General features: G+C 40.6%; 1 protein-coding gene across 5 annotated transcripts in view; it reads left to right on the top strand.

The window, feature by feature from the left end:
- The window catches only part of HECW2 (HECT, C2 and WW domain containing E3 ubiquitin protein ligase 2), a 245,333-nt gene that overhangs the window by 153,270 nt on the left and 78,421 nt on the right, over window positions 1–13,642 (top strand). For all 5 annotated transcript variants that reach the window (XM_034785543.1, XM_034785544.1, XM_034785546.1 and 2 more), the window contains 2 exons: window positions 1,051–1,193; window positions 13,077–13,177. In XM_034785543.1, coding sequence (XP_034641434.1) covers window positions 1,051–1,193; window positions 13,077–13,177 — 244 coding nt within the window. The remainder of the gene's footprint in view (window positions 1–1,050; window positions 1,194–13,076; window positions 13,178–13,642) is intronic.

Raw genomic sequence — 13,642 nt, 5'->3', positions numbered from 1 at the left:
TAATAGCCAGTTAAACCCCCCCCCCCCAAATCCTCTATTCTATCATAGAATATCAGGGTTGGAAGGGACCTCAGGAGGTCATCTAATCCAACCCCCTGCTCAAAGCAGGATCAATCCCCAGACAGATTTTTACCCCAGTTCCCTAAGTGGCCCCCTCAAGGATTGAACTCACAACCCTGGGTTTAGCAGGCCAATGCTCAAACCACTGAGCTATCCCTCCCCCCCATTTCCTCTTTTCTTCTCTGGTCTCTTATTTTTGCAACTTATTACTAAAATGATAATGTATTGTGCAGTGTTCATTGGCCCACAAACTATATCCGCGTGCTCTAACTGCTGTGTGTTTCACTGTAGCAATGCTTTGACAGTATCATCTTATGATCGTATTACATATGCTGAATTTGGTACAGAATTGGTCTTCTCCTTTTCTCTGTGGGTTCCACAATGACAGCTTTCAATTTCTATAGCAAACAGATGGTTAACAACCTTTAAATTCCATTCATCACAGGAAACTCAACCCTGATTGACAAGGTTGAGAATTTTTGTTTTTATTCATGACTCTCATTCATTTGCTGATTTGAGTCTGCCAGATGTGCAGAGATTTGAACCTGTCTGGTTGATGTGTGTAACGAAGTTGAACTGTAGCCTCTAGTTTTGTTCCCTGTTGAGAATTATTTAGCCAACCAGCCAGACTGTTTTTAGCCATTCTGGTAAGGTGGTGATTTGTACTGAAATCTGAAAGGTGAAGGCTAGTGGAAGTCTAACTAGTTGATGTAGGCTGTTCCAAGCAGAACATTGATGCCTCACCAAACTTCATTTTTGATTGAAACATCATAGTAATATAGAAATGAAAAAGCCATTTATTCTTCGAGGAGGGGGAAGGAGGAAACATTTTTGTTTTTAATGATTGTAGCATCATTGTGTAATCTGGAAGCGGCTGCCATCATCAATAATCATTGCTTTGGGTTGCCTGTCACAAACGGGTGGTGTAAATTTACATATATGTTGAATAATGGTGTAATGATACACTACTGAATGTGTTCTTTCTTTCAGAAATATTCTTTTGTTGCACTTCTAACAGACGTCTTGGAAATTGAAATTAAAGACAAATTTGCCAAGAGTCGTCCTATCATCAAGCGCTTTCTTGGGAAGTTAACAATACCAGTCCAGAGACTATTGGAGAGGCATGCAATAGGGTAAACTAACTCGTTGTTAATTAAGTCAGTTGGGAAGATCAGATCAGCATCTGCGATACTGGCACAAAGCAACCTTTTCCTGGCTAATTAATTGTATACTCATTGTGATCATATACCACAGACTTGCCATAGCAGGAAGTTAATATCTCTGTAGCCTTACAACCTCTGATATGAATATGCTTGCATTTCTTAGTCTGTTTTAAATTTGTGTGTGTAAGAATCTGTGTGTGGTTTGTTATAACTTTTTTTATTTTAAGGTTTCTGAGGCAAAGAAAAATTAACTTGTTGCTAATAAATCAAGAAGTAAGGCATAACTACTGCATGCAATATAGAGTAGTGTGCCAACTTAGAACAAACAGATTTTATTGTCTTGTTTCTTTTATAGTTCAAACATTTCTAATTGTTAGCGTATCGTGAGAAAGCTTTCACAATGGTTTAACTGGGTAGAAATGAAAGGATTGTAATTGATTATTGTTCTGAGTGTTGGGAATACCACAAAATTGAAATTGACTTTCACTATGAATAAAGGTTTGATGGGCCCCAAAATTAATCTATTTTGCTTTTAAAAACTTTTTCTTAGCTTTCGATACTATTTTTTTTAAAAAAGACAAGTTTTCAGATAACCAAAGTGACCATTGGTGGGGATGGAAACACTGTCCAATCTTGCTTCGTGGTTGGACAGGCTCTGGAATTCTATAGTTGGGCAAGAAGGGAAGGATGAAGGAAAGGGATCTGGGCTGGAACACTGGGGCCTGGCATTGTGGGTCAGGAGGAAGATGGCTGTAAGTTAAGAGTGGGCCTGTTAGATAATAGTATGTATACACATTAAAATATCAATTAAGAAATAATCCAGTACAGTACTTTGTTTTATCAGGATCTTTAAAATTCATGTAGTACATTTAATAGCACTAGGAATAGACAACAAATAATAATTCTCTTAATATTCACACATCTGAAGACAATGGGAGGAGTTGAACTGTGTCAAACACTCTTCTTTTAGGGCCTGATCCAAAGCCCATTGAAGTCAATGAGTCTTTCTACTGACTTCAAGGAGGCTCTGGATCAGGCCATAAGAAGCAGAAGCAAAAAGTGCATATGTTCTTCCCGGGAAGTTAAAGGGCGTGAGAGTAACATAATGTTCTTGCATGACAACCAGGATGTAAACAAATAATGGCCTTTGCAGAGAAAGTTTGCAGATCCAGTACAATGGGTCTTACTCCTGCTTGCAGCTTCTTGGGGGCGTTAACCAGACTTGTCAATCAGGCAGGCTGGGAGTGATCATATCCATGAAGACCCAGCCAGCTAGCCAGTTTGACCTGCCTCCAGCAGCTGCTGGAAGACTTTACCAGACCTCCTGCTTAGAGCAACAAGAAAACAAAACCAAAAAGGATTCTAAGCATTACAGGACTGCTATTTAGCCTCAGGAGTGGCGGGGCAGGGGGGGGGGAGAGGGTCTGCAGCAGGGTTGCTGGAAACTCCCTTCTTATACTGAGGTTGCTGCCTGCAGCAGCTTCCTATGTAACATGTCTGGGCAGGCATTTCCGGTGGAACACCTCACAGCCAGTAAGAGGACTAGAGAAGTTGGCAGAAAAGAATGCGAAAGTATCTGGGCTAATCAGACCCTATTGTGTCAGCTGTGCCAAAGGTGGCAGGTTAATTGAACCCTGTTTGTGTAGTGGATCAGACATTCCACACTGGTGGGACTGATGGGACGGTGCTCACTGTGAATCAACCAGTCCCAATATAGCCAGTCCGGCAGGACTGGGAGGGAGAGCAGCCCAGACATGGAGGAACAAGCAGGCGGTAAGGGGCAGCTGGAACAGCACTTATTTTTGACTAATTTAAGGTGTAAGCCAGCCTTTCTGGAAGCCTGCCTGACACTGAGGGATCCATTGAAACAAAGGACCATGCCATGCAGCTTTTGTGCAGCTCTGCTTGTCTTGCTAAGGGATTCAGTGAAACAAAGGGCTGCTGCTGTTTAGAACAGCAGGGCCTAATATGGGATTCAGTGAGACAAAGGCAGGGTGTAGAAAAATTGATGATTTAAAAAAAAATTAAAACCTTTAAAACAATTTAAACCAGATTTTCTAATCTCAATTAAATATAGGTTTATTTAAAAAAAAAAAAACCTGTTTGAATTTGACAGCTTATTATAACTTTAAGCCTTAACATAATGTATTAAAATAATTTAAATACCAAAAATAATGTAAAGGAGTACATGTTTGCTGTCATATTTTAAAGAAAGTCAAACTAGTGAATTGGTGAAGTCACTGGCTATGCATCTAGAACCAGAGTGTGTTGAAGTGCTAAACTGGCTTTTGACAGCATGTAGCCTCTTCTGCAGGAGCAGAGAAAATATTTTCTTCATTTCAGTTTATTCAGCTAGTGCAGTTGAATGGCTAGTTCATTCAAAGTTAAGAATCCAATTGGGAGTTGAAAAAGCAGTTTCAAAAAGTAGACGTGAGAGGATGAGATCTACTAGTTCTAAAATGTTGAAGGACATAGGGGCCAAAATTAGCTGAGTTCCCTAACTATAGATAAGTCTTCCTTTATTTAATAATTGTTAGTTTATCAAAATGTGTTTTGTATTTAAATGTTGTTCTTTTGTATCCAGCACATTTAAGTTAGTAATATTATTTTTAAAATGTATGCTTTTCTGTGCTTTTTAATTGAATTTGCATTTCCATCCATATATAACTTAACACAAATCAGAAGTAAAAATTAATCATCTAGTAAATAAGAAATGGCATCATTCACCATTTTCTAATCATAATAAAAATGTGAAAATTAAGAATCTGAATAAATGTAGGTTAAGCGATAATATTGCTTAACTGTGTGTGGATATAGTGTATCGTCCAGGTTAGCCCCCCACACACAGGAAAAAAAAAGCACTGAATTTAGTATAAAGACTATATTTAGTTGCAGATCAACATGTTGTAATGGTTACCAACACATGAGACTCAGCCTTTCTTTAGGAAAATAACTAAATTAGGATTCAAAACATGATTTAAAATTATTTAAATCAAGGTTTTTGCTTGCTGATTAAAATCAGTCCACCCAGGACCAAGGGCAGCGCCATGCAGCATCTTGTGTAAGACTACCTGGTTCACGGCCGGATCCAGTGAGGCAAAAGGGCTGTGCCATGTGCCCTTGCCTCAAGCAGAGGTTTAGGGAGCATCTGTAAAGTTTAAGGAACCCTACTAAGAAATCCTCTCAAAAGAGTGAACCTTACAAATCTTACACTTATTTCAGTAGCACAGCAGCAGGTTCTCCCTCCAGGGTCTCTCTTCAGTGATATTCTGTTATCATAGGCGATAGAGGCCATTCTCTCTCCCTTTGTCCTACCGTTTAGGGGGTGGCAAGCTCCATAAATCAGGATACACTCGGTAGCTGGACGTCAAGATTAATTTCTCTCACTTTTCCCCCCTATAACTCTGACAAACTGGGAAGGAAAGATAAAGGCATGCTACAGATTCTGGCCACAGGAGTCACTCCTCCACAAAGGAAATTTCTAAGGCTTGATTTTCGTAGTAAAAGGAGGAAAAAGAGGTGCAGGGACTTTCTTCCCCTTCTAGCTCGCTGTAATGCAAATCTTCCCAGATTAAAGGCTCTGAAAGGGACAAGAAAGAGCCCAGAAAGTGCAGAGAAGTCTCCTCATATTCACTTACGTGAGAGCTGTTTCAGTCTTTGGCCTACAGCCCTCAGAGGAAGAACCTCAGAGTCAGTTTTTGAGGAGCAATTTGAAACCATTCTCAGGAGTATTATGTGGACCGTGTATTCTTCCAGAAATCCAATCCCCAGGCAAATCAGGTATTTGTTACTATTAAGTATCCTGATGGCACTACCAGGGAAATCCTCCTTTAATAATAATAATAATTAATAATATAATGTAAAAAATAATCATAACCGAAGGCACTCTGGTAGATCAAAAGGAAATACAGACCTACTGTGGGTCTTGGCACTCTTTGATCCAGTTATGAGTTATAGGAGGTATGTCCATCTAGCTGAGCTGATTGAATACACAAAGTGGCATAAGAGACAGAGGAGATACTGCAGAACAACCCTCTGCGTTTTTTCAAGCAAGTATGACTACAGACTGATTCAGTTTGAAGTGGTTTCCCAAATAGAGAACATGAAATTTCAAGTGTTGGATCAATGCTGTCAGAAGAATGAATCTTAACCAGAGATACCCAGTGTGGCTTACATCTGAGATTAAAAGCATTCCAAACCAAGATTGACATCCCCTTCTTCCAACCAATTAAAATGTGAGCATATGAAGGCTGCAGTATTAATCTGCTTCAAAATTGATCTCCCAGGGAATAACAAGATTTACACTTCTTCTTTGTCTTCTTTCTAGTGCCCAAATTCCAAACAGGGAGTCTCAACTGGAAATTCTTGAGTGGATTTTATCCAAAAGCCATAGTTCAGTTCAGGATGGAGACCTTACGTTCTACCAAAGCATCCATTTCCATCAATAATTTATCTGATGAACACCTATTTACATACTCTTATGCGACCCTCTCAGAGGAGATATCAGTGTGACATGCAACAGACAAAGTTACCAACTATACCTCTTTATTCCTGGGCCTACCTGCCTTTTTAGGGGTGTTTTCCAAAATGCAAGTCAATGCTGTTTTTTTCTCGAGCAGACAGGGTTCCATATACACATAAGGTGTCCCATCCATCAGATTACTGTTCCTGAAAAGGCCCACAAAGCAGCCATTACGCAGTTCAGATTTTTTGGAACAACATGTTTTTTGGCAATATCACCAACATCCCAATGATGTCATGCAATCAATATTACTTCTGGGAGTAGTCATAGATATCCACTTCCAGAGGCGTTTATTTCTATCAGAGATCAGGATTCAGAAGCCAGTGCTCAGAAGTCACAATGTCACCCATTCTGTAGTCACATCTATCATGGTTCTAATGTCTTGGATAAGAATGAAGGGCTCTAGCAATAACATTCTGTTGAAAGAGAGACTTCATGTGGATTATTTTCTCCATAAATTTCTAAATATCTTGAGTTTGTAGTACCCATCATTCCTGCTTTCCCTTGCCCCAGTGCCAAGGAGTACTTGGAAAGTCACAGCGTGTTGCAGTCAGAAAGGATTGGTGAAGAAAATCCATGCCAGCTTCAAGAACAGGGAACCTTATTGAGGGAACCATTTTATCCAAGGATAATGGAAAATGAGACCTCCAACAGAGCAATCAGGTTTTAAGAGTCCAGTCTTGACCAGCCAAGATGTACCGGTAGTGTCTTACAGCACTTCAGCAATGGCTTTTATCAACAAGGTGGTGCCAGATCTTCAATATGGCTGCGCGCTTCTAATCTCTGTTCCTGGGGCATATTTAAAAAAACAAGAAAAAAAAAGAAATCTGCTGTATACTCAAGCACCTCATATAAAGAGGAAATAAATATCAGTTAAGAAAGCAAAGGAAAAATACAGGAGAGTTGAGTCTATAGCCCAATGTCTTCAAGGGGAGAGACAGCCTTGAGTTGCCTGTCTGTCAATGGACCTATCTGCATCCAGAACCCAGCAAAGAAACTGAAGTGTTCTTCCAGATGAAGAAATTGATAAGCCATAGCTGCAATTGTTCACTTTCTTTCATGGCTCAAAAGCATGGCTGTTTTTTTGGGGTGGGGGAGGGGATGTCATAACATACTCCGGGACAACCACAAGAAGCAGAGTGAGTGGGGGCTGGCCCTACATTGTCAAGGGAAGTTCTGGGTCTCACATCCAATTCAAGTGGCAACCTCTACAAGAAGAATCTGCTGAAGGACAAAATTCTGCACCCAAGGCCAGAAAATTAAATCTAACTAAATACACAATACGCATAAAATAGGATATTCAGATATGTTTATAACACACTTCTCTTTTAGCCTTGATAAGGTATTTTACAAACAGGGCAGCTAAAGGGGCTGGTCTGTATGTATAGCATAGTGGTAAGTTATAGGCCTGGATGGATCGCGTCAATGCAAAGTGGCCGAAAGGACAAGTGCTCATTCATTCAGAGCCATGGAATCCTCCTGACCTGAAGATTCATACATACAACGTACAAATATAGATGTACAGTGGCTACCTGGTCATGTTTTTTTCACACCTTCACTAAGTTTTGCAAATTTAAAGTTTTGCAGACTTCCTCAGCCTCTCCCATTGGATGGAGGGGTCTGTATGATATGTTCACCCTGGAATATATTTAAAAAACAGTGAGAGCCCTCTCTCCTTATTCGTTCTTTGTTTTCCTTCCCTGGTTATACACTTCTTTTGGACATCCCACTATAATGGATCTGTGGACTTTCCCTATAAAGAAGAATAGGAAAATTTCTTACTTTATCCAAAAATTTCTTTTCTTCTAGCAGAAAAGTCCACAGATCCAACCCACCCAGCACAAGGATTATGGTTCTGAGGGAGGCTTCATGTGTCTCTCTCCTCCATTTTCTTTATGGGCACAATACCTATATTTCCTTGGGGTGGAATTTTTACTTGTGGGAACAGTGTATTTGGGGTGGATTTTCACGTTGCTCTGCAGCATGAAATGTTTTTGTATGATTTTTTTTTTATTAACCTGTAAATTAAACTTTAAAGGACATACTTCCAAAGCTGTTTTGTAGAGCTATCTTGGACTGGCTAGCTGACTGGGTCTTCGGGAGTGTGGCCACTCCCAGCCTCACTGATTGACAAGTCTGGTTACTGAGCCCTAGAATCTACAAGCAGGAATAAGACCCATTGTGCTGGATCTGTGGACTTTTGCCCTAGAAGAAAGGAAATTTTGGGCTAAGGTAAGATGAATTTCCCTATTTTCCCTAGATATTACAACCAAAATAAGAAATGGAGAAAGGCAAATTCAATTTGAAAATAATTTTAATTTTTAAGTCTCCCAAGGTGGTAGTTACACAGGTAAATTTTCTTTAAAAATGTTATACCATTAAAATGTCGATGGTGCCTTCTATTGAGTAATTTTTTTTAAAAGGATCTGCCTATACACTTTATTATAATATCAAGAGTAGCCCAGGTTCATATATAAACTGACTTTCCTAAGAAGTGCTATGTTTAAAAAAAATCACGTTGCTTGTTTATTGTTTCTAAATGCTGATATTTATATTTGTTCTACTTCAATAGTTTTATTCAGATCTCAGTTTAAATAAAATGATACATCAGAATAAGAGGCTTATTCTAATAAATTTGCACACTACTCGACACTAGAAGAATATAATGACTCTGTGAGCGACTGTCAGAATATTGCTTAATGTGTTCATTTTCACATGGATGCTCAAAATGTTCTTCTAGCTCTCTCTTTCATAGTAGTGCTTTGTGTGAAGTCTGGGGACTACCGTAGTGATTTCGGTGTGCTTATCCATATGCAGGGAGTTCTCCTCTTCTGAATGTTTTGCAAGCAAAAATTCTGGAAGACATTTTCAGTCTCTGTATTTCAGTTGTATATACATTATCTTAAATCATTCTGAGGAGGAAGGATTACATATAAAGTACACAGGGAGAAAATGGGTGGGTATTCAATTTGGTGACGTGTTAGCATTAGAACTACTTTAAAACAGTCTTGAAAAATTATTTTGACCTTTCATCCAGGACAAGTAATTACTGTTATTTTTATTGCAGTAGTGCCTAGGACAGGGGTGGGCAAACTACGGCCCGGGGGCCGCATCCGGCCCTCCAGATGTTTTAATCTGGCCCTCGAGCTCCCGCTGGGGAGCAGGGTCAGGGGCTTGCCCCACTCCGCACAGCTCCCGGAAGCAGCAGCATGTCCCCCCCTCCGGCTCCTATGTGGAGGGGCAGCCAGGGGGTTCCACACACTGTCCTTGCCCCAAGCTCTGCCCCTGCAGCTCCCATTGGCCAGGAACCGCGGCCAATGGGAGCCGCAGGGCAGCGCCTGTGGACAGGGCAGCACACAGAGCCGCCTGGTCGCGCTTCCGCATAGAAGCTGGAGGGGGGGACATGTCGCCGCTTCTGGGAGCTGCTTGAGGTAAGCACCGCCAGGAGTCTGCACCCCTGATTCCCTCCCGTGCCCCCAACCCCATGCCCCAGCCCTGATCCCCCTCCCGCCTTCCAAACCCCTCTGTCCCAGCCCAGAGCACCCTCCTGCACCCCAACCCTTCATCCCCAGCCGCACCCTAAAGCCTGCACCCCCCGACGGAGCCCTCACCCCCCCCATACACCCTCCTGTCCCAGTCTGGAGCTCCCTCCTGCACCCTGAACTTCTGATTTCTGGCCCCTCCCCAGAGCCCGCATGCCCAGCCGGAGCCCACACCCCCTCCCGCACCCTAAACTCCAGTTTCATGAGCATTCATGGCCCACCATACAATTTCCATACCCAGATGTGGCCCTCGGGCCAAAAAGTTTGCCCACCCCTAGTCTAGGAGCACCAGTCGGTGATCAAGGGCCCATTGGCTAGGCGCTAGACAGATATACAGCCCTTTCCCCAGTGAGCTTGCAATCAAGGTTATGACAACGCAATGGGTATATGAAACAAACTGATTGGAAGAAAAGTATAGACAATATAACTGTAAAGTACACAAATTATGATAAAGTCAGAAGTAAGCTAAAGTCAGTCTTTCTTTTTGGGCAGGTTAGTAAAATGTAATCTTTCATCATCCTGATGACTTCAAGGACAGGTGAAGATTTTGTGCCTGGGTTAGTTAAAATTAAAGCTTGAAAAAAATGGCATTAATCCAAATCCCAAAGGTTTAACTTTGTATAGTATAGACTTCTCTTCTTTTTATCCTATACTGATTTTTTTTTTTACTGTGCTCGTCACTGTAGTATTCCAATAGCATGTTAAACTACGTGACTACACATTTGTCACGTGTTTTGTTCTCTCCCCCTCTCCCCAGAGGGAGAACCATGTGCAGCGGAGTTTCTTTTTTTATATAGTTAGTATCTATCTATCTATCTAGACACCAGTTGCTCTGTGTTTATATCAGAGAAGGCAAGATCAAATAAGTATTCCTCGCACTTGCAGGGGGAGGTGGTGTGAGGTTTGTGATAGTCCTTAGTGGGAGTTCATTCCACAGCCTTGGACTGCCCCTGGAGAAAGTTCTGTCTTTCAACAAGAATAAAGCGTGTCTGTGTGGGAGTGCAGTTGTGCCAAAGGACAAAGTTGTTGACTACAGTCTTTATCCCGGAGCTTTAGATGGTCTTTTAGGTATCCTTGGGCCCAGTCCTGGGATATCTTTGAAGGTAGGGACTAAGACCTTGAACTTGATTTGATATTCTTTGGGAAGCCAGTGTAGGTACTGATTGAGAGGTTTGATATGTTCCCAGTAGCCATTGTGTTGCGGAGGAGATGTGCTGCAACGTTCTGCACCAGTTGGAGTTTCCTAAGTGCTGAGGGCTATACTGATTTCATTTTGTATTTTCTCTCACAAATACAGAATTGTGCAATCTGCTATCTAGATGCTTTCTACAAAGCTCCCTCCTTATTAGAACAGAAGAGTACAATGCAAACAAATTCTAATTAATCCACCTAGTGCATTTTTAGCACTGAATCATCTTCTGAATAAAAGTCCATTTTGAAAGTTTAGAACTGTAAGATTTGAATTATTTATTACTGAAGTTCCTTCTTCGAGCCTTGGCTAATTATGAGGAATGTAAATGTTGAATAAATACTATACAAGCTGAAGTCTGGAAGCTGCCATTCTCTAAATACCCTTAAGTTACATCTTATCTCCACATAGAATTAGCCTCAATTTCAGCTACTGGTGCAAATGCACTTGTGCAAACCTCTCATGTAGACAAGCAAAGCCACAATTTGCACCAGTGAAACTTCTTCTGATTTCACAGGAGGTATTATACTGCTATTCTAGAAGTGTATTTTGTCTCTAACTGGATAACTTGTGATCTAGCCACTGGTATCGAGTGGTGGAAGGGGCTAGACGTGTTTATTGAGAAGGTACTTGCTTCCCATGAGGGCTTTTTCCTGTTACGTGCTGGGGATGAAGTAATTTGGCCGTTTTCCAGTTTAAACATTTAAGGTCCTGATTCACTACTAAATTACTCTAGTAGATTACACCATCATAAAACCAGAGGTACACAGTGATGAATCAGACTCTTATTTTGTAAATTTAATGTAATGCTGTTTAAAGAGATTCTTGCATTGATCATCCACTCAGATCTAATTTCCTACCAGATGTGCCAAATCAACTGAATAAACAGGATTTATTTTCACACACAAAATACACGTACACTGTGGTTGCCCTGTTGAACAAAACTTGCTTTGGTCTGAGGAGCACAGTAGGAATACTGCGTTTTGTACACAGGAACCATAAATAAGCATTACTGGCTCAGGCTTTTTTCCCATGTCAGTGATGTTACTCTTGAGTCATAGGAATGTAATGGAATGTCTGAAGCTTGGAACTTGCCATTCTCATGGTACATTGTGCTAATTTAGGCCTTGTCTGTATTTGAAATTGGTCCTGATTTCTGGCATTGTGTGGCAGCACCAATACTCTGCATATTTGTGTAGTTAAAGTGCCAACACATTTTGAATTTTGTGTAGCTGTTGTGGAAAATATGAAAAATAGCCAATGCTAGTGACACTTTTTTTTTAATTTGAATACCAAGCAGATGTTAATATGGCCTGTCCTAATGTAGGCCCTAAGGGTGTGATTCTCACGCCCCATTCTGGCCCGGTTATGTGGCGTAAAATGGCTGGAGTAGCATAAAGAAGCTCTAAAATCTCTTTTTCCATCTGGAGGAGGATTATGCCAGCACAGGAGCTGTGAAAGATAGCCAAAAGGCTGTCTTCTGAGGATCCCCTCCTATGCCCTGGCCTGATTGAGGACAGGAGTGGCGTGTCTGTAACAGGGCTGCAGCATGCAATGATGTGGAGATTTCAGTTGGTACTGTGACCCATAGAATAGCCAGGAAAGGCTGCTGCAATTTAAGCCTTGTCTGCACAAGGTTTTTTTTTTTTTTTATATATATATCCAAAGATGTGAATTTAAACCACTATAGTTATACTGATATTAGCCCTACCCCCCCATGTGGAAACACTTACGCCGGTATAAAAGTGGCTTTTTTTTTTTTTTTGGTTTAGTTTGTTGTTTGGGAAGGGGTTTAAGCTGAACCAGAAAAAGTCTCACTCATGTTGGAATAAGTATGTCCAAATGGAGGGTTACACCAGTATAACTATACTGGGAAAACTTCCCCATGTAAACAAGGCCTTAGACAAGGCCCCCACAGCTGTCTAAATTATGTTGGAGAGGACCCCGGGCTGTGAGTTCTATGCTGTTCAGAATCTCATCCTAAAACCCAATTCAGGAAGCACTTGTTTAAGTCCCATTGAAGTTACTAAGGCTTAAGCACATGTTTAAATTTAAGTGCGTGCATAAGAGCTTTGCTGAATAGGAATAGATTTAAGCATATGCTTAAAGTTAAATGTATGCATAAGTGCTTTGTTGAATTGGAACCTAAAAATAAAAATTATAGTGTCTCTTGTTCAGGTAAATAATTAAAAATATTTTCTGTGCAGTGAAAACCACCAGAGGGCAGAATGATTTCAGAAATAAAAAGGTTTTGAAATCTTAAAGTGCACACATTTTTGTTGTTGTTTGTTTTTCAATTAAGAGAAGATTTGTGGGTGGATGAAAGTTGCCAGTGCACCATTTATATTTGGAATAAGGACAAAAGCATAGTTGATGGATATGCTATGTTGCTTTATCTGGTAATTAATTGTCTTTTAGGAAGTGTACAGTCTGCATGCTCTGTTACACAAACTAACGTGATGCTCACTTTTATGAATTCATGATTCTCTATTACCTTTTATTATGTCGCACCTCTCTGACAGGAACCTGTGATGTAAAACATTTGAAAAATAAAATAATAGTAAAAAGTCTAGAGAACAGTATTTTTTTCTTCTCTGCAGAGACCAGATTCTTAGCTATAACCTTGGCAGAAGGCTCCCAGCTGACCATGTAAGTGGGTATCTCCAATTCAGAGTCGAGATTACATCTTCCATTCATGAAGGTGAGATTTAAAACCTGTGCACACTAATGATTGGGTAGAGAAAATCATTATGTACTATGACTACCTGTTACACATACTAATCCTGTTGTGAATAGTGCCCCTATTATAGAAAAGCTTTGTGTGAAAGTGATGGACCAAACGTTTCAAAGATTATTAGTAGTAGTACTACTAAATACTAATTTTATCCTACTTATTTTCTACTTTTATTATTACTGATATATTTGAATGTACTTGGCATACTGTATTTTCATTGTAGGGAGAGTAGTTGGCCTCATACATCCTTTTCAATTCCTAAAGTGTAAAAATGTCTCTGAGGATATGTCTACAGAGGAACTAGACATCCATAGATGGCTCGTGCCAGCTGACTCGGGCTTGTGGGGCGTGGGCTGTGGGGCTATTTCACTGCTGTGTAGGCTCGGGCTGGAGCCAGGCTTTAGGACCCTGAGAAGTGAAAGGGTCCCAGAG

Source organism: Trachemys scripta, chromosome 11 (genome assembly GCF_013100865.1).
Source record: "Trachemys scripta elegans isolate TJP31775 chromosome 11, CAS_Tse_1.0, whole genome shotgun sequence".
Lineage (NCBI taxonomy): Eukaryota > Metazoa > Chordata > Testudines > Emydidae > Trachemys > Trachemys scripta.
This window is presented reverse-complemented; position numbering and strand designations above follow the sequence as displayed.